At 37.0% G+C, this 27,274-nt stretch overlaps 1 protein-coding gene across 1 annotated transcript; it reads right to left on the bottom strand.

The window, feature by feature from the left end:
• Positions 1 to 1,320: 1,320 nt before the first annotated feature.
• On the bottom strand, positions 1,321 to 27,274 carry LOC127414488 (long-chain-fatty-acid--CoA ligase ACSBG2-like). The gene is made up of 15 exons (XM_051652536.1): positions 27,074 to 27,274; positions 22,558 to 22,693; positions 21,011 to 21,093; positions 18,253 to 18,521; positions 13,854 to 13,942; positions 13,225 to 13,345; positions 12,548 to 12,628; positions 12,281 to 12,430; positions 11,977 to 12,153; positions 10,146 to 10,327; positions 9,227 to 9,469; positions 7,225 to 7,442; positions 6,493 to 6,632; positions 5,534 to 5,780; positions 1,321 to 3,374 (listed from the first exon to the last, which is right to left on the bottom strand). The coding sequence occupies exons 1-15, from the start codon at positions 27,078 to 27,080 to the stop codon at positions 3,259 to 3,261; spliced, it is 2,259 nt and encodes a 752-aa protein (XP_051508496.1). The 5' UTR covers positions 27,081 to 27,274; the 3' UTR covers positions 1,321 to 3,258.

The raw sequence follows: 27,274 nt of genomic DNA, 5'->3' as shown, positions 1-27,274 counted from the left end.
ACAAACACTGAATTGTGGTTCCAAATGTTAACGGTGTGAATTAATAACCCAGGGTAAAATATGAATGTAATTACAAAGACTTCGAATGCGACCTTCTTTCACGGGAATTCGGAGGATGCATAAGGTGTATCGTTCGTGGGCACTCACAACCCACAATTCTTTGCTTAAACGGAAATGTCTTAAAAAAACAAACAAAAAAAAAAACAAAACAAAATGACGCCAATTTAACTTAAATATGATGTTCAAACGCAAGGAATGTTAATTCCCAAGTCGAAGTACCTCAGTAGATGAGTGCAGAGTATATAATATGTATAATTATATTAATATATAATTAAAATAAAGTATTAGACTAAAAGTACACCTGTAAAATCTATTTTCTTTTCTCTTTACATCATTATAACTCTCCTAAAATCTACCTCATACATTCCCTTGCAGAGGAACTTTCCCTTTTTCCCTTCTCACTCGAAGCGCTCGCGCTTGTTAAAGAGTGGCGTGCTGTCATAGCAACCATGTTCCGTTTCCGTTTGTCGTATGAAGGCCGTCTCGTTTAAACGAGGCTTGTTTAAAGGAGGACACTCGGTATACAGCAGCCTTCAAAGGACGCGTCCTACCTAGCATGCAGCCTTCAAAACGAGACACAGCTGTTAACCTTTATCTTTGTGTCATCTTGGACTTACAATGACACCTAGCGGCTTGGATGCAGCATCATTTAAAATCTATAGTTTTCAGTTTCAGATGCCATTGTAGAAATGTAGTATTCACAGTCAGCCATGATTACTTTCATCGATGAGTGAAAGTGTCCAATAACAGGACGGTTACTGAGATTGTGAGTAGTATTCAGCTGGTCATGTGATTCTAACATGGCAGCCCTCATGTGCAGACCCTCTCCATGTAGAATAAAACAGCTTTTAAAAGGTTACTGATATAACTGGAGTCTTCATTTTAATGTGAGTGGACATAATTTCCTACATATATTACAAAATTACAGGTCACGTCCTTAGGAGTTACATTTTTAAAAAATTTTAATGAGGAAAAAACTACTGAGTGCACTTTTAATTCATGGTTAAAAATGACAATTTAAAAAAATGTCAAGTGTGAACTGCTTTAATGTTTTCTTTTAACTATTACCTTTAAAAAAGTAATAAAAAAATAAAAAAAACATTGATTGTTGATAAACCTTTAGGACCTGTACAGCAACATTAGCAAGTATTTACTGGTTATTCTTAATTTAAATAAGTTAAAATGGTAGACACACATCCAACCAGCCATCCAATGAATCATAACAAATGCCCATTACGAATCAAAGAAAGAGCACACGACTTAAACATTGATATATATATATAACATTTATTTTCCAATAAAGGGATAATTCACACATATACAAGTTGAAAACTGGAATTTCATCTCCCAAAAGCATCTATGTCCAATAATCCAGTTTCAACAATGACATGCACATTTCAGAACCCTTAAATTCACACTACAAACTAACAACAAATTGTCACCCAGCTCAAAGTTTTCAGAGTCAGGTAAAACCAGATCGCTCTTTTAAAAACATTTTTGTCAAGTTTATCAGCTCTAGATCAGATCTTCCATTAAACGGTCACAGTGTTTGTCTAAATTGAGACTGATATGAGCGCTAGCAGGTGGACTTGGAAAAACAAATGGAGAGAAATTTTCCTGAAACAGTAAAAGAAATCTCAGACAGAATAAAAAGAAATTACTCACTAGTTCCACCCTCATTCTCACAATTTTTGACCGAGCTAGTAACTTGTCTCCTTCAATGCACAGATTACTTAAGTCAACTTTTTTTTACAAAAGGCTTCTCTGTGGTCATGCTATGCAGTCTGAATACACACGTTTTGGAGTATTATGTCTAGTATCTGAGGAAATCCCTCTAGTAAGATAAAAACGAATTTATTTACAGAGGGAAAATGAAATCTTTGGATTTGCATTTTTCTAAATTCAAGTATTTCACTAAAATGATGAACAATCTATGGCTTGATTTAACCTCTTTGATCAAGCCACAATATTTTCTTTCTAAATTGCATTCTAAGCATTTTATTATGCAGTATACAATATAAATAAAACAGATAGTTTTAGTTCGGTAGAAATGTCCTCATTGCACATGCAAACCAAATAAACTCAGCTTGGCAAATCAAAATTTCACCCCTGCATAGATCTAGTTCTCTCACCAATGTTTAAAAAGAGTTCCCGCATGTAATTTCCCTTTTCATTTCATCACTGTTCCTCTTTGTCCAGATCACATTTGAAGAAAAATGGTTTTCATAAAGCTCATGCTGACATTAAACCTCAATGGCATCAAATATCTTCCAACACAGAGGGCTGTCAGAGTGACACAGAAAAGCATCAGACAAGATCACAGAAAAAGAGGAAATATAGGCAATACATATGTACACTATATACTAGGTTCAGTTTTACAAAGAATTTCATAAAACAAAAAAAATCAGCCAACATCTTACACAAATCAAACATTTGAACATGTATGGTGCATTTGGTCACAAAAACAAACATGTATGGCTTGTAAGGTATAAGTTTCTTGCCAGATGACCACCTTCATATACCGAAGTCTTGAGGAAGTTCCTTTTTTTTTTTTGCATCAAGTTTCCATTAAACAAGTGAAACCAGACTAGTTAAACCACCAATTTCATTCATATCTTTCCAAGATTTGGCAGATGATTATCCGTTAACACACCAGTCAGAGTTTTGTCCATCTTATATTTCATTCTCAAAGGATTTCAGTCACACCCGACGTGCAAGTTTTCTTGTTAGCTTTCTCAAACTTTGGCAACAAATTAAGCCATAAATAAGTAATTATTCGGTAACTTTGAACATAGCTAATCAGATCACCTGCACTGAAGTTACATATTAACAAACAAAATGGCTCAAAAGACACTTCATTAGGCATTACTGTACTTCATTATGATTAAGCAAGAAAATAAATATAAATCACCACAAAACATACATACTTTAAAAAAATTTAAAAAAAAATTGCGTTTTCACAGTTGGCTTTTGGTGCATGTTATACACATTTTCTTTCCTTCTTCAGACATAACAGACAAATGTAAACAATGTAAAAATAAAAATGCACAATTAAACCCTGAACAAAAATGACCTCACATATGGATACAAGCAAAAGCAAACACAAGGTCTAAGTAGTGTTCATATGTTTGTGTGTGTGTCATAGACCATGTCATTCTCTTTGTCTGTGATCTCTGAAGTGGATGACAAGGCCCTTTATTAAGGAGGCAGGGGGTTGTCTGGGGTGGTTGGGGTCACAACTTCTTTGTAAAAGTTCTCAATCTGGTCTTTGTACATCTTCATGACCACCGGTCTCTTAAGCTTCATCGTGGGCCCTGTGAGAGAAAGTAACTTTAAATTGCGCAAAACAAATACAGACCTTTTATCAGGCCCAGACGGAATGTGCAGACTTTTTCCGCATTTACTGCACTAAATTGTTGTCAATTATTAGACAACAATAGTTAAAGGAACATTCTGGGTTTAATACAAGTTAAGCTTAATAGACAGTATTTGTGGCATAATATTGATTACCACAAAAATTAATTTAGACTCATTTAGACTTTTCTTTAAAAAAAGCAAAAATCGAGGTTACAGTGAGGCACTTACAATGGAAGTCAATGGGGCCAATTTTTGGAGGGTTTGAAGGCAGAAATGTGAAGCTTATCATTTTATAAAAACACTAACATTAATTCTTCTGTTAAAACTCATGTGGTTTGACCTGTAACGTTTAAATTGTTATTTTTACAGCCGTTTTAGGGTTTGTTGACATTACATCATCATGGCAACGAAGTTGTAAAATTATGCTATAAATTTACACAGAAAAGGTTAGTTAGCATGCAAGTTAACATGCATATTGTTTATACTTTTGAAACAATGCTTATTTTAACATCTAAAAATTGGCCCCCATTTACTTCCATTGTAAGTGCCAAAATTAACAGGTCAAAATAAATTGTGGTAATCAATATTATGCCACAAATGCTGTCAATTGAGCTTAACTTGTATTGAGCTCGGAAAATTCCTTTAATAAACAGACACACAAACAACATTGTGAATGACAGGTTTTTAAACACTATGAAAATCTACAGCGCTTTCTGTGAAATTCTGCAAGCGATTAAGACACAGACATCTGTGGTTGCCAAGTGTTGACTATGTGAGTGGCCAGAACACATTCACACAACAGAACGTCAGATTCACATGAGAATCCACAGGCAACCGATCCACACATGCTCAATTCACAAATCCACGCACCAGAAGAATGCACAAATATACAGGTTTCATTGCTCAGAATACCATCCACAAGTACATCATGTGTATGTGTAATTTAATGCACAAATAAATGCTGAGCCATTTGTATTGGTATTCTTCTTCGAGAATGTCTGTTCTGCAGTCTTGATATACACACACGCGTAATGCTGAGGTGTGGTTTAGCGTGGCTGACAGCAAATGCCCATTCATTAAAATTAAGGGAAATTTCCAGTAGATTTGGCTATTATTATTTTTAAGAACAAAAAGAAAAAAGGAAGAAAAAGAAATAAATGTGTTCAGAATGTTCAGTTTCGAACAAGAATTTTCATTTCTCAAGTGTAATGTAATAGATTACAGAGATAATCTCTATAATCTGAAATAAGTGTTTTATGTTTTTATTTATAATAAAATTCTATTTTTAACCATGATGGCAAAGCTCCATTTTCAGCTGCCATTACTCCAGTCTACTTAGAAAATAATGTCACATCATCCTTAAGAAATTATTTAATATGTGAATTTAGTACTAAAGATTAAAATGGTGCTACTTAATGAAGTGTGGAAACCACAATATAGTGTATTTTTCCTGCTGAGGTAGGAGTGTACACTTGCATTTTTTATAATTTACTTTACACTTGCAAGTCAAATTTCAGATTTAAAAATAACCATAAAGAAACATATTTCTCCTCAGATTCATCAATCTATTGTTCTTTTGAGAGATGAAGGCTTTTCCATGCACTTCTGTTTTGAAAGAATAAAACAAACTTGATCTAACCGGGACAGAGATAGAAGTGGACAACCCAGATGCACAACGACAAGACAAGTACATCAGTCTCTAATTTGAGAAACAGACTCCTCACAGGTCCTAAACTAACAGCTTTAATTAACAGTATATGTTGAACACTTGCATTGGTGCAAGTAGAGGATTCTTGGATGAACAGAAACTTTGAAGAAAACATCATTTATTTTAAATTAGTCAATTGTAACATTATAAATGCCTTCAATGTAATTTTTCAATTATTTTCAATCAATTTAATGCATCCTCGGTGAACGAAGCCCCCCCAACTAGAGTCCCGCCAGTGAATCTCGGTCATTTCCACCACTGTTAAGACATAAGAACTCACGAAAGCTATCTTGCCAAATAATAATTGACAGCGAGTTGTACTGTCATTAATGTTATTAATTATGTTTTAAACACATAAACTTCTATATGAACTGACTAGATAGCCACACCACTCTAATATCAACTTACCCAGCTCTCCTCCTGGGATGGAGAAATCCTGGTCCAGAACCGTCCATTTTTGGATGCGCTGGGCATTTGAAGTGGCTTTCTCATTGACGCGGTTGATGCCCTCTTGTATAGCAGCATATATGGTGCGGTCACGGCCGCCAGCAATTTCGCTGACTCGCGTGGAGTTGCTGCCGAGTTTACAACACAACTCGATTGCCTCAGGAGTTAATTCGTCTTCAGGAACACCTGTTTCCCCATTTACCTGACACTGAGAGAAAGAGAGGGGGTGTCAACCTCAATGGTTAGAGCATAATCTCTCAATGGTAATCACATTTTAGATTAAATATGCTTTTTATTAAACTATTTTCTATCAAGTATGGCAATTAAAATCTTTTTTTTTAGATTAGATTAGATAAGGGTACTGTTTGAGTCAGGTAAATAGCAAATTAGCAAAGCAGATTTGACATTTTCTGAAGGAAATGGGAGTGGAGTTAACCCATTCTAAAGCTACAATGACAGGGTGTTGTAAACGGGTTGTTCTAGTCATAATAATGGCGATACTTTTCTACCACTAGGAGGTACACGGATTAATGAAAAAGTCCTTTGTAAATTAGAACATGTAGTTACACACACACTGTCCTCGTGGTGGCAGCAGATTTCAAGACATGAGCTTATGGAAGTTGTTCAATAACACAAGTATTTATCAGAGACGGATAGGATCTCATTTAGGTGCAGTAAAATTTTACTCATGCATCAGAAAAAAAAAAAAACAGATTACACAAGGAGGTCATTAAGAACGATTAGATAATGTGGGAACTGTTCAATAATAAAAAGTTATAGACCTTTTCCTTTGGTCATGAACTTTATAACTACATTAAGAGGGCAGGGTGGATATTAACCTTGAAGCACAGGTTTACACTTGGGTCATCTGAAAATATAATTGTAGGGCAAACACAAATACACACACTGTGGATTGATACCTTAATGGTGATCAGCATGGAGAGGAACTTCCTCTTGTCTCCAATAAGCATGGCATTGCTGATCAGTGGAACAGCCTCTTTAACCGCATCCTCAATGGGCACTGGAGGAATGTTTTCACCTCCGGCCGTGATGATCAGTTCTAGAAAACGAACATACATTTCATTACTTATTCCAGACTAAAGCCCATTTAAATTTGTGGCCACTTCTCTTTTTAACATGAGAAGAAATTAAAGACCTTGTGAAATGGCTTGATGGGTGCAATGTTCTGTTCTGTGTGGACGTGCAAAACAGACGTTTAGGCGTGATATATTGAAAGGTTTTTCCTTAATTTTCAATCGCCAACAGCATATAGATTACATCACAGCCATGAACCATGATATTTTACTTGCTAGTCGGCTGCAAGTGGTATTATGGCGAGTGACATTCTCACTTTATAGAGCATCTGATTGGACAAAAATCTGTATAGTTCAAAATGAGTCTTCAATATTTTTGGCCTGTTTTCCAGAAAGAAAAAAAGACTGTAAATTTTAAACTGTATATATCTGTTAATTTAGTTAATTTAGTCAACTTTTAAGAATACACTAGAATATAGATGGCTTCAAAATTAACAGACATGGACTTAAGGCCACAAAAGCTCAGTTTTACAGTCCAAATACGTGGGGTATTTAAATTGCCCAATTGTTTCAGATTCAGCAGAATGACAGAATTACTTTTTGATCTACTGTCTTTACCTTTAATGCGTCCAGTGATAAACAGGAAGTCGTTTTGGTCGTGTTTACCAAGGTCACCCGAGTGCAGCCAGCCCTCTGCATCCAGAGCTTCTTCAGTTTTTTCAGGCATGTTCAGATAGCCCATGAACACATGACGGCCCCAGAAACAGATTTCACCATTACCATCCGCATCAGGGCTGAAAATCTTTGTCTGACACCCTGGAATCACCTTTCCACAGCTGAGAGAAAGAGAGAGAGATGTGATTGAGACTGATATGAAAATTTTTGGCCGATACTGATTTTTAAAAAAACAACTCACATTTTACATGTTTGTACTATAATAGAACCTCACTCACACGCTGTCTACACCGGACGCGTTGACAAACGTTCTAAACCATTTATTTGTGTTGTTGGCAGTAGTAGCGCCAGTGCATTTGTAACAGTAGCCAGCTGGTAGGTAGCTGTGCAGTGGGTGTAAAGTCTCTCCCCTGGCCTCAAAAGGTGCCCTAGCGACTGATGCTAGCCTCCTTGTTAGTGCGCCCGCCACCCACGCCGGTTCGAATCCCGTTCGGAGCAGATCGAACAGGACCGGCTACAGTGGTGCCGTGACCCGGATGGGAGTGAGGTTTGGGGGGGGGGTGAGTGTAACGGTAGCCAGCTGGCAGGTAGCTGTGCAGTGCGTGTAGAGTCTCACTCCCCTGGCCTCAAGAGGTGCACTAGCAACTGACGCTAGAGGCTGTAGCCTTTAGCCTCCTTGTTAGCGTGCCCGCCTCCCACGCCGGTTTGAATCCCGTTCGGAGCAGGTCAAGCAGGACCGGCTACATGTGCAATACAAAATGGAACGATACACCCATTTACAGTCGGCGCGACACGCCACAACGGAAGCTCCAGTGTAGGCAGCATCATTGATTATAAGGGTTCTATTGCTTTTGACTTGACATGCTGCTTGCGTCTGGTGTAGACAGTGAAATTCATACTATGCATAGGTTGGGCAATACCACGGGAATGTCAACTACAACATGGAAAAATAAAAAGTTACCTAAGGAACAAAACACCCTTTTAAGTTCTATTGTGGTATAATGGATAATGCCATACACACTGCTAGAGGGCGCCGCTTGCTTATACAATGCTGACTGAAGCACTGACTGAATCGCTGAATGCAGTAAGGTTTAGTAATCACGCAAGACCATATTGCGATTTCAGTCTGAACTCAATCAATCGTGCAGCCTTAATGAATACCATACCAATGGTTTGAAAGCGTTTTAGATGGTTTTACCTCATCACGTAAAGTGCCACTTTCACAATAGTCACGTCTGTAACAACAGTTTTTCCTCATTAATGTAAGAATGAGAATGATTATAAATTAGATTTTACAGGTTCTTAGGAGTGCCAGCCCTTCTATATATTGTGGCTTTCATTACTTCTGGATTGTGCATTTGAATTGAGTTTTAACAAAGTGTGATGATAAGTAATTCTAAATAAACGATCATTTTTTCAAATCTCCGTTTTCATGCTTAAAACCGATTTGTCGATGGTTTAAATTTGGTCAATAATTGGCCAAAAATTTTTGCGGCAGATACATCGGTGTATCCCTAGTACATAATAAATTAATGGAATTTTCATAAGATTAATGAAAAAATAAACTCAAAGTGTGTTATTTCTGCGCCACTAATATCACCACATTATTGCAAAAAAATAAATAAAAAAATACTCTTTTCACACAAGTTTCCTAAATACCCCCATCTTCCATTGGTCAAACAAACAGATGGTCCCACCCTCAATTGACACCATTGGTTGAGCCAATGTTGCTATGTCAGGCTGCTCGGAATATTCAAACAAACAGAGATGTTTTGATAGTGCCACAGTCACACTTTTTACACTTTTGGGAGAAATCCACCTACAAATGACTTACTTATAGTTGTCTCTACATATTGAGCTGAGATAGAAGACTGTATTTTAACATAAAAAAATTATTACACACTTCAGCTTTAAACAAAGATTTCAGAAAGATGTGTGTGTATACCTGGTGAGTCTAAAGGCATCGGGCAGAGAGATGGTGTGGGGTCCAGAACTTTCACTCATGCCATAGAGTTCAAACAGTGGAATATCCAGACTGAGGAAAAACTCCAGTGTGTCTTTGGTGATGGGAGCAGCTCCAGTGTAGCACTTTGTACAGCGATCTAGTCCCAGTGCCTTCCGAACCTTCCGGAACACCAGACGCTTTGCCAACCGATAGTTAAATGGCTTTCTGGACATGCTGCCATTACTGAGGACACAAGACAATTCATCTCCATTAATACGGAGTCAGAAATTCATAGTACTTTAACATTCATACTAGTGCATCAATTTAAAGGGGCCATATTTTTCATGTTTTTGTTCCCCTTTAAGTCCACTTATGTGTCATGGTTTCTTGAAAAATAGTTTTAAATCAGTTTTACATTACTATTTTCCACCCACTTTTTGACCCTAAATAGGCTTTTTTTTTTTTTTTTTTGCCATTGTACCTTTAAGACTTCTATTTGTAAATGACCTCTGTAATATTTGACTAACCTCTCCATACAAGTATTGTTCACACACTGGGTGGGCCTGGTTGCTGAATACTGACTGTTGATATGTAAACGTGGGCTGTGATATGTTAATATGCTGATAGTTTCAACATCGCAAATGTGACATGTTCTGAATGACCTGATTTTGCAGCTTAGTTTACATAAATGGTCTGTTTGGACTGAGGAGGGAGTTTTGCATATTGAACATTAGAGTATGTTTACATAGTGGATTTTAAACTCTTCAATTTCAAAAGAGCAAGGAAAATCCTGTTTTGTGTTTTCCATGACCCCTTTAAAGTCTTACAAACCCCATGTTTTTTCAGTTATGACTTGAATACTTCAACAGACCTGAATGTCTGTTTCTGTGTGAGTATGTGTGTGTTTGTGTGTACGTACAGCTCCATCTTGCTGAGGTTGGTTTGCAGGCCCACGTCTTTGGCCCAGGATGCCACCTTCCGGCGCACAGTCGATGATTTGGCGCCGATAGACTTCATCTTTTCCTGCATCTTCTCCCACACTCTTGGGACACCCATGAACGCAGTAGGACGTATCTCACGTAGAGTGTTTGCCAGAGAGCCCTGGGACACACAGTTATTTCTATTAATACACATGCAAACAATCTCGGGGTGGCTTGCCAAAGGGTTCATGTGAGCATGCCAACATCAGCTGACAGACCCAGGGTAATGTCAGGTGACACGAGCAGCCCTCTCATTGGAGCATATAGATCATGCCAGTAACTGGCCCTGGATCCTACACAAATTACCCTATTATGCAGCACAGAGGTGCCTCATTGAGACTTGTAAACTAGTGACATTGTTGTGAATAAAAACTAAAACAAAAAAACTAAATTAAACATTTTAATTAATGAAATACACATAAAAACATAATCAGAAATTTTCATTACTGCAAAAATAACTACATAAATTATATATGAATATTATAAAATTTGAAAGATTTACAACCCACAATGAAACCAAAAAATGCCACTAGAAGTGATAACACTATATACCTGTACTATACTACACTATCCTACATTAAAATTGTATATAAACATACTGAAAACAACAAACAAACTAGAAAACACTGAAAAACAAATGAATTAAACTAAATCAAAGTCACAGAGTGAAAACTAACAAAAACTAAACTGAAATGAAAGGGTAAACTGAAAATAAAATAAAAACTAAAACTAAACTGAAAGGATAAACAAAAAATTAATTTAAAAATTAAAAATTAAAAAAACTGAAAGTAAAAATTAAATAAGACAAATTGAAAAAAGAATAAAAAAGAAAATAAATCTAAAAGAACAAACTGAAAAAAAAAAAAAAATAAACTATACTGAAAAGACAAATCGAAAATAAAACAAAAACATATGTAAACTGAAAGGATAAACTGAAAATAAAATAAAAAGAAGAACCAAACAAAACTGAAAATAAAACAAAAGTAAACTGAAAGCATAAACTGAAAATAAAACAAAAACCAAACAAAACTGAAAAGACAAACGAAAATAAAAATAAAAACTAAACTAAACTGAAAGGATAAACTGAAAATAAAAACAAACAAAACTGAAAAGACAAACTGAAAATAAACTAAACTGAAGGGACAAATTGAGAGAAAAAAAAAAAACTTAACTAAATTCAAAACTATAATAACCTTGTGAACAACCACTGACCATGCAAGACAGGTGCTATAGATATCAAATTCTCTGCTTCTACATATCACAGGGCCACAATATTTTGCATTTACATCCATTTGCTTTGTATAAAATATCACCCGATCTGCATACACAGACTTGGCCTGTTTTCTGTGAAAAACTAAATATGAAACACCCCTAAACATCAAAGTAGCCATTCTGTTTGTGAGAAAGCGTGTATCCTCTGTGTACATCATGACATGAGCTGCATGATCAAGACTGTAGGAGTATTTCTGCAAATGTATTAAATATGTTTTACCAAGTAATTTGCTGATATCACACTTTACAAGGATTACACAGCTGGTTTAAACTAACAAGATTAAAAGACACCACGAAGGAGCTCATTTCACTTAACAAGAGAACCGAGGGATTAGGGAGGAAAACAGGAAGAGTGCCTTTACGTACATGTGCAATCTCCACTTACTAACATGATTGCGACATCACTGTGCCATTCAAGTGCACTTATTTTGTAAATATGGTCATTCTGACATGACCTGAACACAGCATAAGTCATCAGAAGAGTGTATGTGCAATTACCTTCAGTGCATCAGGCTGTGCAAAGTACGTGGCTCCTCCTACTTTCATGGAGATCCAGATGTCAATCATCTGTGCAGCAATATGGCTAAGCGGCAGGTAGCTCACTACAACTTCCTGTGACTTCTCTGCATTCGTCAGACCCACGTCTTGGCTTGTTGAAAATGCTGTCCATGTCAGCTACAAGAGGAGAGAAAACACATTCAATTTGTTACAAACTGTTCAGAACTCTCTTAAATGTCTCAAACTATCATTATTGTGGATGTTTCGGGTTAAATATAGGGTATGTTTTGGGTTTTTAACTCACGTTGTCGTGACTAAGCATGACTCCCTTTGGTTGACCAGTGGTTCCGCTCGTGTAGATCAGAGTGCAGCATTGGTTGGGTTTCTGGGAGCTGATGATGTCATCCAGGCAAGTATCAGGCTCGTCGCGGCCCAGCTCCATAAACTCCTTCCACTAGTTGTGTACGATTTTTGAATAGCAAATGTCAAATTTCAATTGGTAATGTAGGGGATACATTTAAACATTATGGTCTGAGCACTGAATTAAAAACATTTGCTTAAGCAAATATACCGTGTAGAGATTGGGCTTTTTCTCTTTCAGCTCATCTTTGTACTGGACAATGGCTTTTAGGTGTGGCAATTTGTCCTGGACCTGAGATGAAGCACACAAACACACAAGAGGTCATTTGGAGAAAGCTTGCACCAGATGGAGACCTATTTTTTTATATGATATTGATAATGAAATTATATATTATTTGAACTGTAAAGAAAATTTGTAACAATTGTAAAAGTACATTATGGTATTTTTTTAAAAATTTTTTTTTACTGTATTTATAAATTAGCTAAATGTATGCCAATTTAGATAATTTATTAAAAAACAAATCATTAGGTCCAGACAGGATAATTTTCAGGATGATCATAACAGTATTACAGAAAGGAGAACCATTCTGAACAATATGAAACTAGCTAAATAAATGTAACTAGTTGGAAAGTGGCAGAAGGTGTATTAATTACTGGAATTTCAGTTTATTCCCCAAGTTGCCCCCCACTCCCATTTCTAATTGTAACTGACCACAACCATCAGGAAATATCACAATACTTCTGTTTTATTTGCACTATTTATTTTATTTTATTTTACTTTAGTTCTAAATATGAATCAGTATTAGGTAAAATGTCTAGAATGCATTTGAATTTTATCAAATGTGGTATTCATTTAGAAAAGTTTCCAGATATATGCCGTGTTATTACCTGTAAGATCTTCTGTAGCTGTTTGTGGTTTTCCACCACAAGGATGTTGGCCTGACAGTTCTCTGCCACATACTGGCACGCCTCAGGAGAGTTTGTGGTGTAGATGCCCACAGCAAACCCCCTGCCAACAACACAAAAGATTCTTCAATAAACATCCTGAAGTTATTGCTGTAACCAAAAGACTTAGGTGTTTCCTGCTGAGACAGGAAACACCTTCAGAAAAAAAACAACATTCACACCTACTTCTGTTCAAACTCCACCTCTATGTTTACTAGCTCTGACCTAATTCAGGTGATGGTGTGCCTTTAACAGTCTGTCTTTTTGTAGCATTAAAGTCAGTTTATGGCACAGCAGAACCACTATTTAGGTCTGCTGTACGGTAAAAATTTGATTGAAACAAACACTGGCAGAGAAGCGTTAATGAGAACTATCCTGCATGCTTCTGAAGTTAGTATAACAGAGTGTGTGTATGTTTATGATCATTTACTGGTGATTTAAAGGCTCACAGATCCATTAAGTGAGCAGAGGACAAAGGATAAATCATCATACCAGCAGACACAGGGCACAACAAACACACTCACTTGACAGCTTAACAAGGGGGTAAATAAAAATGAACAATACACACTTACCCAGCTAAAATAGCCCCAATGTCGGCAATGAACCACTCGGTTGAGTTGAAGCCAAGGATACCGACTCCGTGGTACCGTTCCAGACCGAGCTGTGAACATACATACACATACACAGTTGATTCACACTAATTGTTTGAGTCATCACACATAAGTGTTCCCAAATACCCTGAATGGCATTTCAGATGTTCCTTTTTTATTGTGAAATAAATGTTAAAGTTGAACTTGAATCAAACGTTGACTCACGTCAACTCTCATCTCCCAACAAATTTCTCCCCTACAGTCAAGTGATTTACAAGCACTTCACAATTCGGTTCAACTTAATCATGAATATCTAATCAAAATAGAATTTTCTACGTTAATCAGACATCTCTTTCTCCGAATGAACAATGGTGCCAAATGACATTCTAGCCTCCTGTATTAAAAAAATATTCCGGGTTCAATACAAGTTAAGCTCATTCTACAGCATTTTTAGCATAGTGTTGATCACCACAAAAATGTCTTTGACTCATCCCTTCTTTTCTCTTGGTTACAGTGAGGGACTTACAATGTAAGTGAATGGGGCCTATTTTTGGAGGGTTTAAAGGCAGAAATGTGAAGCTTTATAAAAGCACTTACATTAATTCTTCTGTTAAAACTCAAGTATTATTTGGGCTGTAAATATGTTTAAATCATTATGTTGTCATGGCAACGAAGTTATAAAATTGGACATAACTTTACCCAGAAATGTCAGTAAGCAATTTGATCACACTAAAATCATGTTAACATTCATATTGTTTACATCTTGTGGCAATACTTTTGAAACAGCGAGTATTTTAACGTTTACGGATTGGCCCCATTCACTTCCATTGTAAGTGCCTCACTAGAGCCCAGATTTTTATTTTTATTTTTTTTTAAAGAAAAGGAGAGTTGAGTAGAAATGATTTTTTTGTGGTAATCAACATTATGCAACAAATGCTGTTGACTGAGCTTAATTTGTATTGAACCCATATTATTCCTTTAAAGTCCCAAATAATCAAAACATCACATGCATGTTGTGATATCTAACACCTCTTTTGTGAAGTCTTTGTGTTTATGCTGCCTGTAGTGTACACACAACTCAATGTGAATTGCTCTCAGTGTGTTTGAGCCATTTTAAACTAATCTAGAGTTTCACCATAAACAGTAAACAAAACCATGGAAATCTGCCCACTTCGGCCACTGAGCATGACGTCCTGTTCCCAACAGGGAGAGCACAGAACCAGACGGAACTTAACACCAGACAAGGGCACGGAAACACAAAAGAGGATGAACAAAGGACCCCCTGAGAGAAACTGTTTTCCAGTCTATTAATTTACTCATTTATCTTTTCAGTTAGGAGAGAGTTCTGTGGCTATAATCTGCCCAAATCCAAGGAACTAAAATCTGGCTTTGATTGGGTTTTGCAGTACTCAGTTCATGGGTAGACCTCATTAAGCCGGTCAAGAATATGTCCAGGTCACCTTTAACTCCAAAAAAAAATAAAAAATAAAAAAAAATGTATGGTTATATTTTACATAACAAAATAAAGCCTATTTTTAGGATCATAAAATTTTTTTATTCTCCCTATGGTAGAGTTGAAAAAAATTATATATAAAAATAACTGTTAGTTGTACTTTATGTTAAATATCCTGACATTAATTAATCCTTTTTTTAATTATAGTAGTATAAAATAGTTTTACTTTTAATACAGTAAAACATACAGTATTAAAGTTTTAAAAATATAATGAAAATCACCATTGAGAAAACAAACAAACTATAAAACTTCTGTACACATTGATTGTGGTAAAGAGAACTGAGGGGGAGAAAGTGCTAATTTTGCATGAAAATGGTGTGAAAATCCAAAAAATCGTAATGGTCCTAAAACTAGGCTTTTTCCACGTGACATGTTCTTGACAGGCTTTGATAGATTCACCCTTTTATCTCAAGCTGTGTTTGCACTACTGTTCTCGCTGGTTACTTGCCATTTTGCAGTGAATTAATTGCTGGCACTTTCACCCTGGAGTAACTGGAAGAGAAGTGTTTAATTTAAGAACATCAGGGAGAACTCATTAACTCCTCAAAAGTTTCCCTGTCGCATCACATACGATACATAAGTGGTTGTTATCTAGCAACCCGGACACAATAATCTTCGTCTTATTGGGAACTTTACTGTGTCATTTCAGATAACAATGCATAGGAATGATAAACCACAGTTATCTCAACAACAGCTTTTTTTTGCTTTTTTTTTTTTTTTTTTGCTTTTTTTTTATAACAGTTTATTTTTCATTACAAATTATATTATCAGCATAACAATTTGAGTGAAAAGTTTGTGCAAAACCAGATGATCCATGATATACTACATGATTTGTGATTTTCCACAGAGCATATTGTGTGCTTCAATGGAAGCAAAGAAGCCTGATCTCTCAATCTTTCAATTTAAAGCTTTTTAAGACCTTTAAAGGAATATTCCGGGTTCAAAGAAATTTAAGCTAAATTGACAACATTTGTGGCTTAATGTTAATTACCACAAAAAAAAAAAAAAAAAAAAAAAAAATTACAATTATCATTTCTACAGTCATTTTAGGGTTTTAGGATTTGTTGACATTACATCGTCATGGCAAACAAAGTTGCAAAATTGGCTATAGCTTTACACAGAAAAGTTTAGCAAGTGATTTTATCACACTAAAATCATGTTAACACATATTGTTTGTCTTGTGGCTATACTTTTAAAATAGTGAGTATTTTAATGTTTACAGATTGGCCCCATTCACTTCCATTGTAAGTGCCTCATTGTAACCCATATTTTGGCTTTTTTTAAAGAAAAGGAGGGATGAGTCAAAATGTATTTTTGTGGTATTCAATAGTATGCCACAAATGCTGTTGATTGAGCTTAACTTGAATTGAACCCAGAACATTCCTTTAAGGCATGAACAAATAAAATAAATACCGTATATTGTATGTTCATACCAGAACAAACCAACACAATCTCAAAATTAATCATGTACCAAAGATTTATTACTTAGGCTAGGGCACACATTTAACACTGCTTTTCAGCAAAACAGGGTATCTGCAAGTTTAAAATACTCAATACATATTTTCCACTCCATGGAATTCATGGAAGAATAATACTGAATCCTTAATATATGATTCAAAATCCTAAAACTTATTTTCAGGTTTAGAATCAGATTTAGATTTGTTAACACCACTATGTGTGTCTGTGTTTGCTCGTTTCCCTTAATAATATAGTTTTGAGAGTCCCCACCAATGTGGTTGAAGAAGCTGGATTGAAAATCTACCTTGATAGCAAATGTTCTCATTTACATCAAGTATTGTACTGAAAGCAAAATGGAAAAAATAAAAAATAAAATGTAGTCGGTCATACACTCAACCGTGCAACTTTGTCACACTTTTATAGTGTATGGCTTCTCATTTAGCACATAACTACATAAACACTGCCTGATCATGAAGAAGGATTACAAGGTAGATTGGCTTGCAGGTGTGAGGGACTTCCATACTCTCTCTCTCTCTCTCTCTCTCTCTCTCACTATTGCTCGCGTGCCAGTGATCTCCCTCCGTGTAAGACCCTTCTACTAAACAGACGTCTTTGACTGCCGAGTCGCCTCTTGCTGTTTTTCCGGTGTTTTTAAGATGCCATGTGAATTTAAAAGGACTTTAACTTTTAAAAACGCATCCTGAGACACCTGCATTCGGTTCCATTTGTTGCACCGTGTCTTGCTTTTATCGCAAGAACGGCTCCCAAGGCTCCAGAATGAGAGTAAAGGTGTTTACAAGCAGAGTGAAACCAGGGCAAAAATAGCAAAAATAGTGCATGTGTCAAGTACGAGGAAGTGTAATCGAGCTTCAAATCATGATCACACCAAGGACACTGCATTTGCCATGATTTATAGTGAAAAGAGAGTTCCATTTTGGTCTGTTTCTTATGGATTAAACCACTTGAGTTGTATAAATTACCCTTATGATGCCTTTATGTCCTTATTGGAGCTTGAAAGTTTTTGACCATGTTGACTTGCATTGTATGGATATAAACACATACAGTACATCTATGAAAAAAAAAAATCGTTGTGTTCCACAATGAGACAGCATCGGGGTGAGTTAATGTTGAGAGAATTATCATTTTTGGATGAACTATTCCTTTAAGCATAATCTGGGTAAGATGTAAACACACTCTATGTGAACTGCAAGCGTTCACAATGACAATAGCTAAACAACTAATGGCCAGGGATAAAGACTATTTTATGCTGCCGAGGTGCAAGCCTCAAAACAATGTCAAGCCAAGACTGTGATTAGCACTGACCTCTGGTATCTAGGCCAGTTTATTATAAAAGCTCAATAGGGCACAGATACTCAACAATACTTAATACACAGAGTCAATGGCTATCACCTTCAGGAAGCTTTTGGCAGCAGTGCGGCAGGACTTGTAGTACTCGCTGTAAGTCATGGATTTCCACTGTTCTCCCTCCTTCCAGCCTAATGCAGTGTAGCTCCCATAACGCTGAACCGCAGAGGTAAACATTTGGTTCACTGTGACGGGAGGCTCAGCGGCAGGGCCAGACTCACCCATCCTGAGCTTCACCTCTCCATTCCTGCATGTGGTCCAGAGCTCTGTGCCCTGAGCTGGCAGGGAGAGGGAGTCAGGACGAGGGGCAGCACCTACAGGGGAGATGTCAAAAGGAACAGTGATATTGTTAGTTTTGTAGTTATTAAGAGTTTTCTTTAAGTTGCCTTGTGTTTCATACTTTGATCCTGATAACAGTGTATTTCGAACACTGCTGTCAAATTACAAAAAAAGCTCTCCTCTCATTGCTTCAATGTTTTCTGTGTAGGTTTTGATGTGTTTTTCCAGCACTTGAGCATTGTTAATTAATCACAGACATTGACACGTTGAGTGCATGAATGTAATGGCGAATCAGAGATGTTGAAATAATTGTCAACAACTCTTTAGTCTCTTTCAGTCTTTGCAATCAGTCACATTTTTTCTGTTTTGTTCTACAGATTTGTGCTCAACACTGTTTGTTTTATTAATCTCTAATGCGGAGTGTGCTTTTGTGTGTGTGTGTGTGTGTGTGTGTGTGTGTGTGTGTATGTGTGAGGAGTCTGCTTCCGCGGTTTGTTTGTCTCTTACCAGAGCAATGAAGAATTTTTGCTGCAGTCTCTGTTTTAAAACACACAGCACAGCAACTACTTGTCTGGATATACACTCACACTCTTTGGTCTTAGTTTGAAAACCCCATGCATCACTAGTATCTCAAACCCACACAAGCACAGTTTTAGAGTTTTAAAACTGCAGGCAAACTTCTTACAGACGGTCACTATGTTTACATGTGCAGTTATAATCAAGCTACAACGGGTTTTTGGCATAGTCGAGCTATAGTCTTTATCTGTGAGTCTACAGTACATGACACAAAGCGTATTCAGATATTTGAATGAGGGACACCAAATATACCGGGTTAAATACACGTCTGTCTTTGGGAGCATGTGCAAAACGTTGAGGCCAACTGTGGTCCAATGAGAATACAGAACATGCTGGATGAAGCCAAGCTACAATCGCATTATTTAGGTCTCTTAGTTCAACTTTGCCAAATTTGACTTGTTTGTTTTTATTTGGACTGAAGCATGTACATGACATTTTAATCTGGCAAATCATTGATTTAGTCCTACTGAAAATGAACTTTTAATGTGCATGTAACCACTGATTCACCATGTTTTCATGTTGACTGTAGAATCGCTTTGTTAAAGTCTCAATTTTAATAAAACTGTTGCAAGATAACTAATATTATAGAGTTTATAAATGGGGATCAACAGTCTAAATTCATGTTGAAAATCTGGGATTAAAATCTAATTAAAACCTGTAAATAAGCAATGTTGAAAAAAGATGGAAATGTAATAAGCAACATTTCAGATTCTATAACTATTTATAGGTCACAAATCAAAAAAGCCAATTTGCAAAATTGCCAATGTGAACTCCTTTGTTTTCAGATTTCCTTGTTTCCATTAAAGCACAAAAGATGCTCTTTGGAACATTCTCAATAGCATGGAACATGAGGATGTATGCTGTCATTAAAGCAATATCGGGGCATATCAAAAACAGAAATTTTGTAGTTCATGCTATTTTTTCAATTCAACATTTCACTCAAATTGTTATGCTGATAATATTATTTTTTATATAAAAAAGCAAAATAGAAGTTGTTTTACAAATGGACTCAAGACTTTTAAACCCCACTATACAGGTATGTATCTTTACTGATTTAGCAGTGGTTGTAAATAAAAGAGAGGAAGTAAAACAGGAGGAAGAAATCATAGTTAGAGTGATCGAAAACCACACAAGCATTGTACGACACACTGTCAATCTAATTAACACCCTGCCGCATCCAACTATATGCTGACCATACATGCCATCGCAGCATCTTGACCTGTAAATCCAAGGTCATGTGACTTTATGACTGGATGACCTTGTTCAAAGCACTGTAATCTTATGTAAACACCACAGACAACAGCAGAGCAATGGTGTTCTGGAAGATCACACATAGTTTTCAAATTGCTCTGGAACTGTTTAACTTTTAGATACAAATATGTGACCATATAATTGGTGTACATTCCCATAAAAGCAATGTCTTCCTGCCTTGTCTCTGAAGGTAAGTGAAGTTAGGACAGCAACTTCCTTTTTGAACACTTCCTCTAAAAGAACACTCAAAGGTCCTACTGACCTCAAGTTCTCTTAAAGTATAGGTTACATACTGTAAGAGGTTTTGGTATAGAAACACTGAGAAATACCAAAGTGTGTCTTTGCACTGGCCAGCTTTGTGTTGCTCTTGGTTTTATCCATGTAATGCAGAACTAAATACACATGTGGCAGTTTCGGGGCCCCATAAAGATGTATATGGCTTGTGTGTTTAAAGTGTTGTTTAAAGTCACTGTAGTGTCTGGATAAGTGCACTTGTCAGTACGCAGGTGAACATTCGCTGGCAAGTTTGTATGTTTGAGAGAGTGTGTGTTCTGTTTTCTTCCATAAGTGAGTGTGTTTTTGAAAAACATTGAAAAATGAAAGCTTACAATGTGTCTTACAGTTCTCACACACGTGTTTGTGAGTTTGAAGTGATTTGCGAGTGTTTAAAAGTGAGTGCGTTTGTGCGTAATCTCACCTGATTCTGTGTTCACCCTTTGTTCGGCTTTGGTGTTTGTCTGCTCCACTTTAACACATGCCGACTCCTCCTCTGATGACTCACTGTGAGGAAAAAGCCAAAAAGAAAAAAAAAAAAAAAAAAAGATCAAATAATGGATTTTCCAGACTAGCAGCATTCTGTAGCTGCACAGCTGAAGTAGTCTCATCTCTCTCTCAGACACTCATAAGTATCGCCTTATATAACTCAATACTCTATATTTTGAGATACATAGATTAAATAAGTATCAACAAAAAAAGTAATAAACTGTTATGATATTTTACAACACAACTACATTTTTACATATGCTTTCCTGTACAAAACTTGCTGCCACAATGCTAGTCTGTTCTGGGTGGTGGCTAGGGCATTACTAAGGAGTAATGCTGAGATCTAAGTGGTTGTTAAGGTGCCAATATACTTCTTGTGAAACTGAAGAACGGGAGAGACAAACAAAATCTTTTGTACAAAATCTGTCCAAAAAGAAGGTGTTTTTGAATTTGTTGCTGGGATTCAAACAGCTTGCCATTGCAAACTTTGTACCAGCTGTTAAACACCTTCTTACTGCAATCGGTATGAATGAGTATGTACACAAATATGAGTCTTAACAAGCCCCACAATGAAATAAATCCAATATCCAATCTTTATTTGGGTATTCTGGGTACAATACAAGTTAAGCTCAATCAACAGTATTTGTGGCATAATGTTGATTTCCACAAAAAAATATTTTGACTCGTCCCTCCTTTTCTTTCAAAAAAAGCAAAAATCTGGGTTACAGTGAGCCACTTACAATGGAAGTAAATGGGGACAATTTTTGGAGGGTTTAAGACAGAAATGTGAAGCTTATAATTTTATAAAAGCACTTACATTAATTCTTCTGTTAAAACTCATTTATTATTTGAGCTGTAAAATTGTTTAAATCATCATTTTTACAGTCGTTTTAGGGTTTGTTGACATTATAACGTCATGGCAACAAAGTTGTAAAATTGGATATAACTTTACACAGAAAAGGTTAGTAAGTGATTTTATTACACAGCGGCCTGGAATACTTGATTCTGATTGGTCAATGGTGCCATCTAGCGGTCTGTTATTGCTCTGTAACCACCGCAGCTCCATGTAACAGGCACTGTGCAATCTATTCAAGTGAGGTTATACAATATATTCAACTCAAATCAATGTTTCATGTCCATTTGCCTGGATAATGAGGAGTCAGACAGCCATTTTCACAAAATAAATACCAACAGAAAACTCTGATGCAAACCAGAGGTTGATTTCAGTTTTACAACTATGTCTTCTCACATAATTACACAATTTCAATGCAAATCAAAGTTGCATGTCTATTTATTTGCTTATTTTGCAAGTAGTCTTGTAATAGGCTGAATAATGAGGAGTCACTAACGGAATCAAATCGAGAGCTTGTGAATTGGAATCGAATCAGGAAATCTGTATCAATACTCAGCCCTACTGCTATGTGTGTGTGTGTGTAAGTGTATGTGAACTGAACATGAACAAGAAGATATGAAGGAACTCACTTTGCTGTAGACTCAGCATTGGTATCTTCCAGGGAGGCGAGACTGTCCCCTTTTCCACAGGACTGGAGAATGCTTGCGTCTCCTGGATGGTCCATCACTACAGCTGTGGACATGGCCGTAGGTTCACACGCAGTCACTAATGAAAACAGACACAAAGTGTGTTAGGAGTAGTTGTTGACTGATATGTTATGTTTTGTGGAAAATATGCACTCTCTTAAGTTAATCAGCAAAGCGACTATGGTTGAATTATCTTAAATGCAAATATTTCCTGATTAATTGCCCTAGTTAGAGGTAAACCGATATGGGATTTTCATTGACCGATGCTGATACTGATATCTAGAGAGCTGTGTGGCTGATGGCTGAAAAATAATAAGCCCATACACAAAATTTTTGACAATTTGCTATTGAAGAATTTTACACAATAATTTGGTACTCAGAATTTGGAAAATGTAAAACAGTTATTTATAATCCATTGGCAAGGCTGTCGGTATATTTTGTAACTGGCACAAGGAGCTGCACTGCCCAAGTGGACATGATTATTGGCTGATGCTGATAAACTCAAAATATCGACTGCTTCGGCCGGACGCTATATTCGTATATCACTAGTTAGGAGTACAATTAACATAATTTCTGTCTCTCTCTTTCAGACACAAACACACAGTCAGGTGTAAAGGATGAAAAGGTGACACATAAGTCATGCTAAAGCCTAAATCCAAAGGTACGCATCTGATTCAGAGGTCATGTGACAGTCTTGTGGCCAAACAGACAAAACATAGTCTCCTTATATTTTAGGGTGGACCAAACAGGAAGGGTATAATTTCCAAGAAAAGGAAATGCTTAACTATGTTCTGGAAAAATATTACTGCCCACCACTGTATCATTTACTGCCCTCTCCTTTCCAAAGCATGACCTCTGCACCTTTACAGCGGCATGTTGTTTTTAAACATGCTGTCATGAAAACACATGCCAGCGATGCTCTCGTCCTTCTGTAATGAGCTCAGGCAGCCAGGCTCACAGGGTTAGAACAATCAAAAATGGCCTGCTGTAAGAAAAACAGGCTTTCAGACTTGCCTAACAAAGTGAAAGAGAAAAGGGAGGTCTAAAATAAACTCGGAGGCAAAAATCAACCCGTGTCGATCGGTTTATTCTTAAGAGATGTATGATCTTTATGACACAGATTAAGTAAAGCCATTTAATGCATTTACATGACCACACACACGTGCATGTAAACACGCTCACTGATGATTTTCAAGTTTGATTTTATGGACATTTTTGTTACTGTTATACCACAAATAATATTGGTTTTGTGTTGGGTCGCCACTTGATATCCAGTGCAAAATATGACTCCTAAGGCAAACCAGTTGAGAAACTACTGATGGTATTGAACGAATGCAATATTCGTTTACCATTCTATTTACATGGAACTCCAAAGTACTTCATAGAATACCACTGGTACTGTACATAAAGAAATTGTAATGTCATGATACTTTCTGAAATTTGTTAGGGAAAAATGTTAATTAGTGCTTCTCTCTGCTGTCAATTTGACCTCTTCCCTCCTCTCTTCTACCCTCCTTTCCAATCCGTTTACCTTGACAACTTTCCGCTTGACTCCCTGCAGTCATTCTCATCCACCCTCATTTGGGGCTGTCACAGTGGCATGAGCTCTTAAAGATGCATTCAGAACAGTCACTGGGTCTGCTACAGCTTACATAAAATCATTCCTGTAGAGCTACGTTCCCACCAGAAGCCTGCAGTCTGCAAATGAGCAACGCCTTGTCGTACCAACACAAAGAGGCACTAAATCACTTTCCGGACTTTCGGCTTCTCTGTACCTCATTGGTGGAATTACCCAACTCCATCCGTGAAGCAGACTCCGTCTCTGTCTTCAAAAACTGGCTAAAGACATGCCTTTTCAATGCACACTTGACCATCCATCAATCATATATATATATATATATATATATATATATATACACACACTGATCAGCCAAAACATTAAATGTTTTCTGATGCAGATGAAACTTTGTTATGCAGCACTTTTCAATCAACTGTCTCCTTAAGATGAATCACTTTTGTATTCTTCCTCTTTTCGTAAGTCGCTTTGGATAAAAACATCTGCCAAATGAATAAATGTAAATGTAGATGCAAATTCTCCTTCGCTTTTGGCTGACGTCACATCACTGGATAACATCCTCACAAACAAGGCCTTGTCTGGAAACTGTAGGGATGATAGTAAATCTGAATTTGGAGGGGTTCATCTGACATTTATGGACCTATATGACATTTCTGGCTAATTCTTGCAGCTGGTGAGTCGGATAAACCAATCAGCATCCCAGAAGATTTATGTGTTAGACGCTACATTATGGACTTAGATTGACCTTTTATCTGGTATTTTCATTTAAAGGGAGTTCACCCAAAAATGGTGTTTCGTGAAATTCTCGTGTTCAACATGACGTTGATGATGTTCATGATGTTCAAAACCTGTATGACTTTCTTCTGTGGAACACAAAAGCAGATGTTAGGCAGTGTGTTAGTCCCAGTCACCATGCACTTAAAATGCAACTTTTTTCCATGCAATCAATCTGAACAGTGACGGAGGCTGTCATTCTGCATTCCATCTTTGTTTTCCACAGAAGAAACACAATAATTAAAAAAATGGAACAACACATGGGTTAGTCATTCACAGAATGTTTTTTTTATGACTCAGAAAACTAGCAACCTTCAGTTCAGAAAACCTTTTGAACATACTCTTGACAATTACCATCAGACATTCCATTATGAAGCACTGAGCATCTTCATTCCGTTCACTATTGTTTCTTGTTACCTCTTCCAGCAGCAACCTTAGTTTTCCCCAGGAGGTCTCCCATCCAGGTACTGATCAGGCTCAACCCTGCTTAACTTCAGTGGGCAACCAGTCTTGAGCTACAGGGTGATATGGCTGCTGGCAGCTGATGTTTATATGGTTGTAATTCCCTCTTTTGCGTTTTATCTATAATACACCTGCTGAAAGACCAGCTTTGCTTGTCACCAGCTTATGATGTGTTTTGGTGAGTTTGGCTGGTCCCCCAGCACTGAATGCTGGTGTGCTGGCTTTTAAACAAGCTTAACCAGCTTCATCAGAGACCATACTTTCAAGGTTTTGCAAAACCTTTAAAGGCATTGCTATGCTGTTCCACCAGCTAGACCAGCACCAAACCAGCATTAACCAGCATAAACCAGACTAGATCAACATGGGAATTGCATGCTGGTTAAGCTGGTATTTTCAGCAGGGATCTAAAAAAAACAGTGGTAGTGTCTTGCAGCATTGGTCCTTGTGGATGCCATTAATGATCACACTTGTATTTTCCACTCTGGCGCTGCTATGGGACTTTCTGTGAACAGTCTCAACTGAATTTGCTCAGGGGGCCTGGCCTTAACCTGAGATTTGTGTATTCAGTATCTTCCTTACACAAGATAACAACCATACAGCTCTATTCACACAAGTACTGCAGTACCAGACAAGGTTTATATTGGATTAATTCACACAGCAAACAATATATGATGGGTTGATGACAATCTCTTGATAAATTATTAACAATAATATTCTGAATAAATTATGCAACTATTCAATGACAATTCCTCTGTCATGGATTTAGAGGCTTTTACATGTGAACTAGCAAAAGAAAAATCCTACCATCTTGTTAGTTATGCTCTATTTAATCTAAGTCATAAGCATCTCACAGATTGACATTTTTTGTTTGTTTTTTAAATCCCTTCATATAATTCATTTTCGACCACAATCACAGCTATCAATATGGGAAGTGCGTGACCAGCGTTTCGCCACAGGATGATGGGAGAATACAAGTACAGCACATCCTCCAGGCACAGTCCCAAACCCTGTGTGCACACAAACTAGACAAGGGTTCTCCAAACCGGCCACACCTCAAACAACAAACATATCCTGTCATTTATTGCTGATGCCTCTGCTGTTTTGATCAATCCTTAACATATAGGACTCAACAGGAGGAAAAGATTGGAGGGGGGTTGGGGATTTTCAGTCACACAGCTGATGCTGGGAGCAATTGTCAGCCACGTTCATCCCCCACCCGAAAATTACTATCTGTATGCCGGTACTGAGTGCTGGGTTCCTGCTTGGATAACGTTCAGTCTCTTTATATAGTTGTAATGAGAGGATATTGAGACAAATATTGTTTCCAATGTCCAGGTAAATGTGTAGCTGTTTGCATGTGATAAACAGCCAATTGAATTCTCCATTATACCAGAAAAGTCTTTGATATGTAAAGATCATTTTAGCCGGCATGAATGAGGCCACACCTCTAAATTCATATTTAAATTTATCCTTCAGGTTCTTAACACATAATATACCATTCACTATTCCATCATATACAGCACACACATTACAGAGATCCGTTGCTTTAAAGACTCACTCCAAGCTTTCAGAATTATATTCATCCCTATAATTTATAAGTGCTATAAACCCATCACTCATTATCATAAAAGAGAAATGCAGACTTACAGTGCATCCTTACAGGCTGGAAAAACGTTGCTCTGTCTTTGTCTTTTTTATATCAAAAGCTTATTGTTGGTATCTTCAGATTCCTTTGGCTTAAATCAACGTTGGTCTCAGACTCAGCCGGCAGACTAAAAAATGGTGGCTTGTTCCTCACGCCCTACAACTGTGCATGAAGCACATTCATTTTCAAACATGGAGCTTTCC

The sequence above is a fragment of the Myxocyprinus asiaticus genome, chromosome 24, assembly GCF_019703515.2.
Source record: "Myxocyprinus asiaticus isolate MX2 ecotype Aquarium Trade chromosome 24, UBuf_Myxa_2, whole genome shotgun sequence".
In the NCBI taxonomy this organism is placed as follows: Eukaryota; Metazoa; Chordata; class Actinopteri; order Cypriniformes; family Catostomidae; genus Myxocyprinus; species Myxocyprinus asiaticus.
This window is presented reverse-complemented; position numbering and strand designations above follow the sequence as displayed.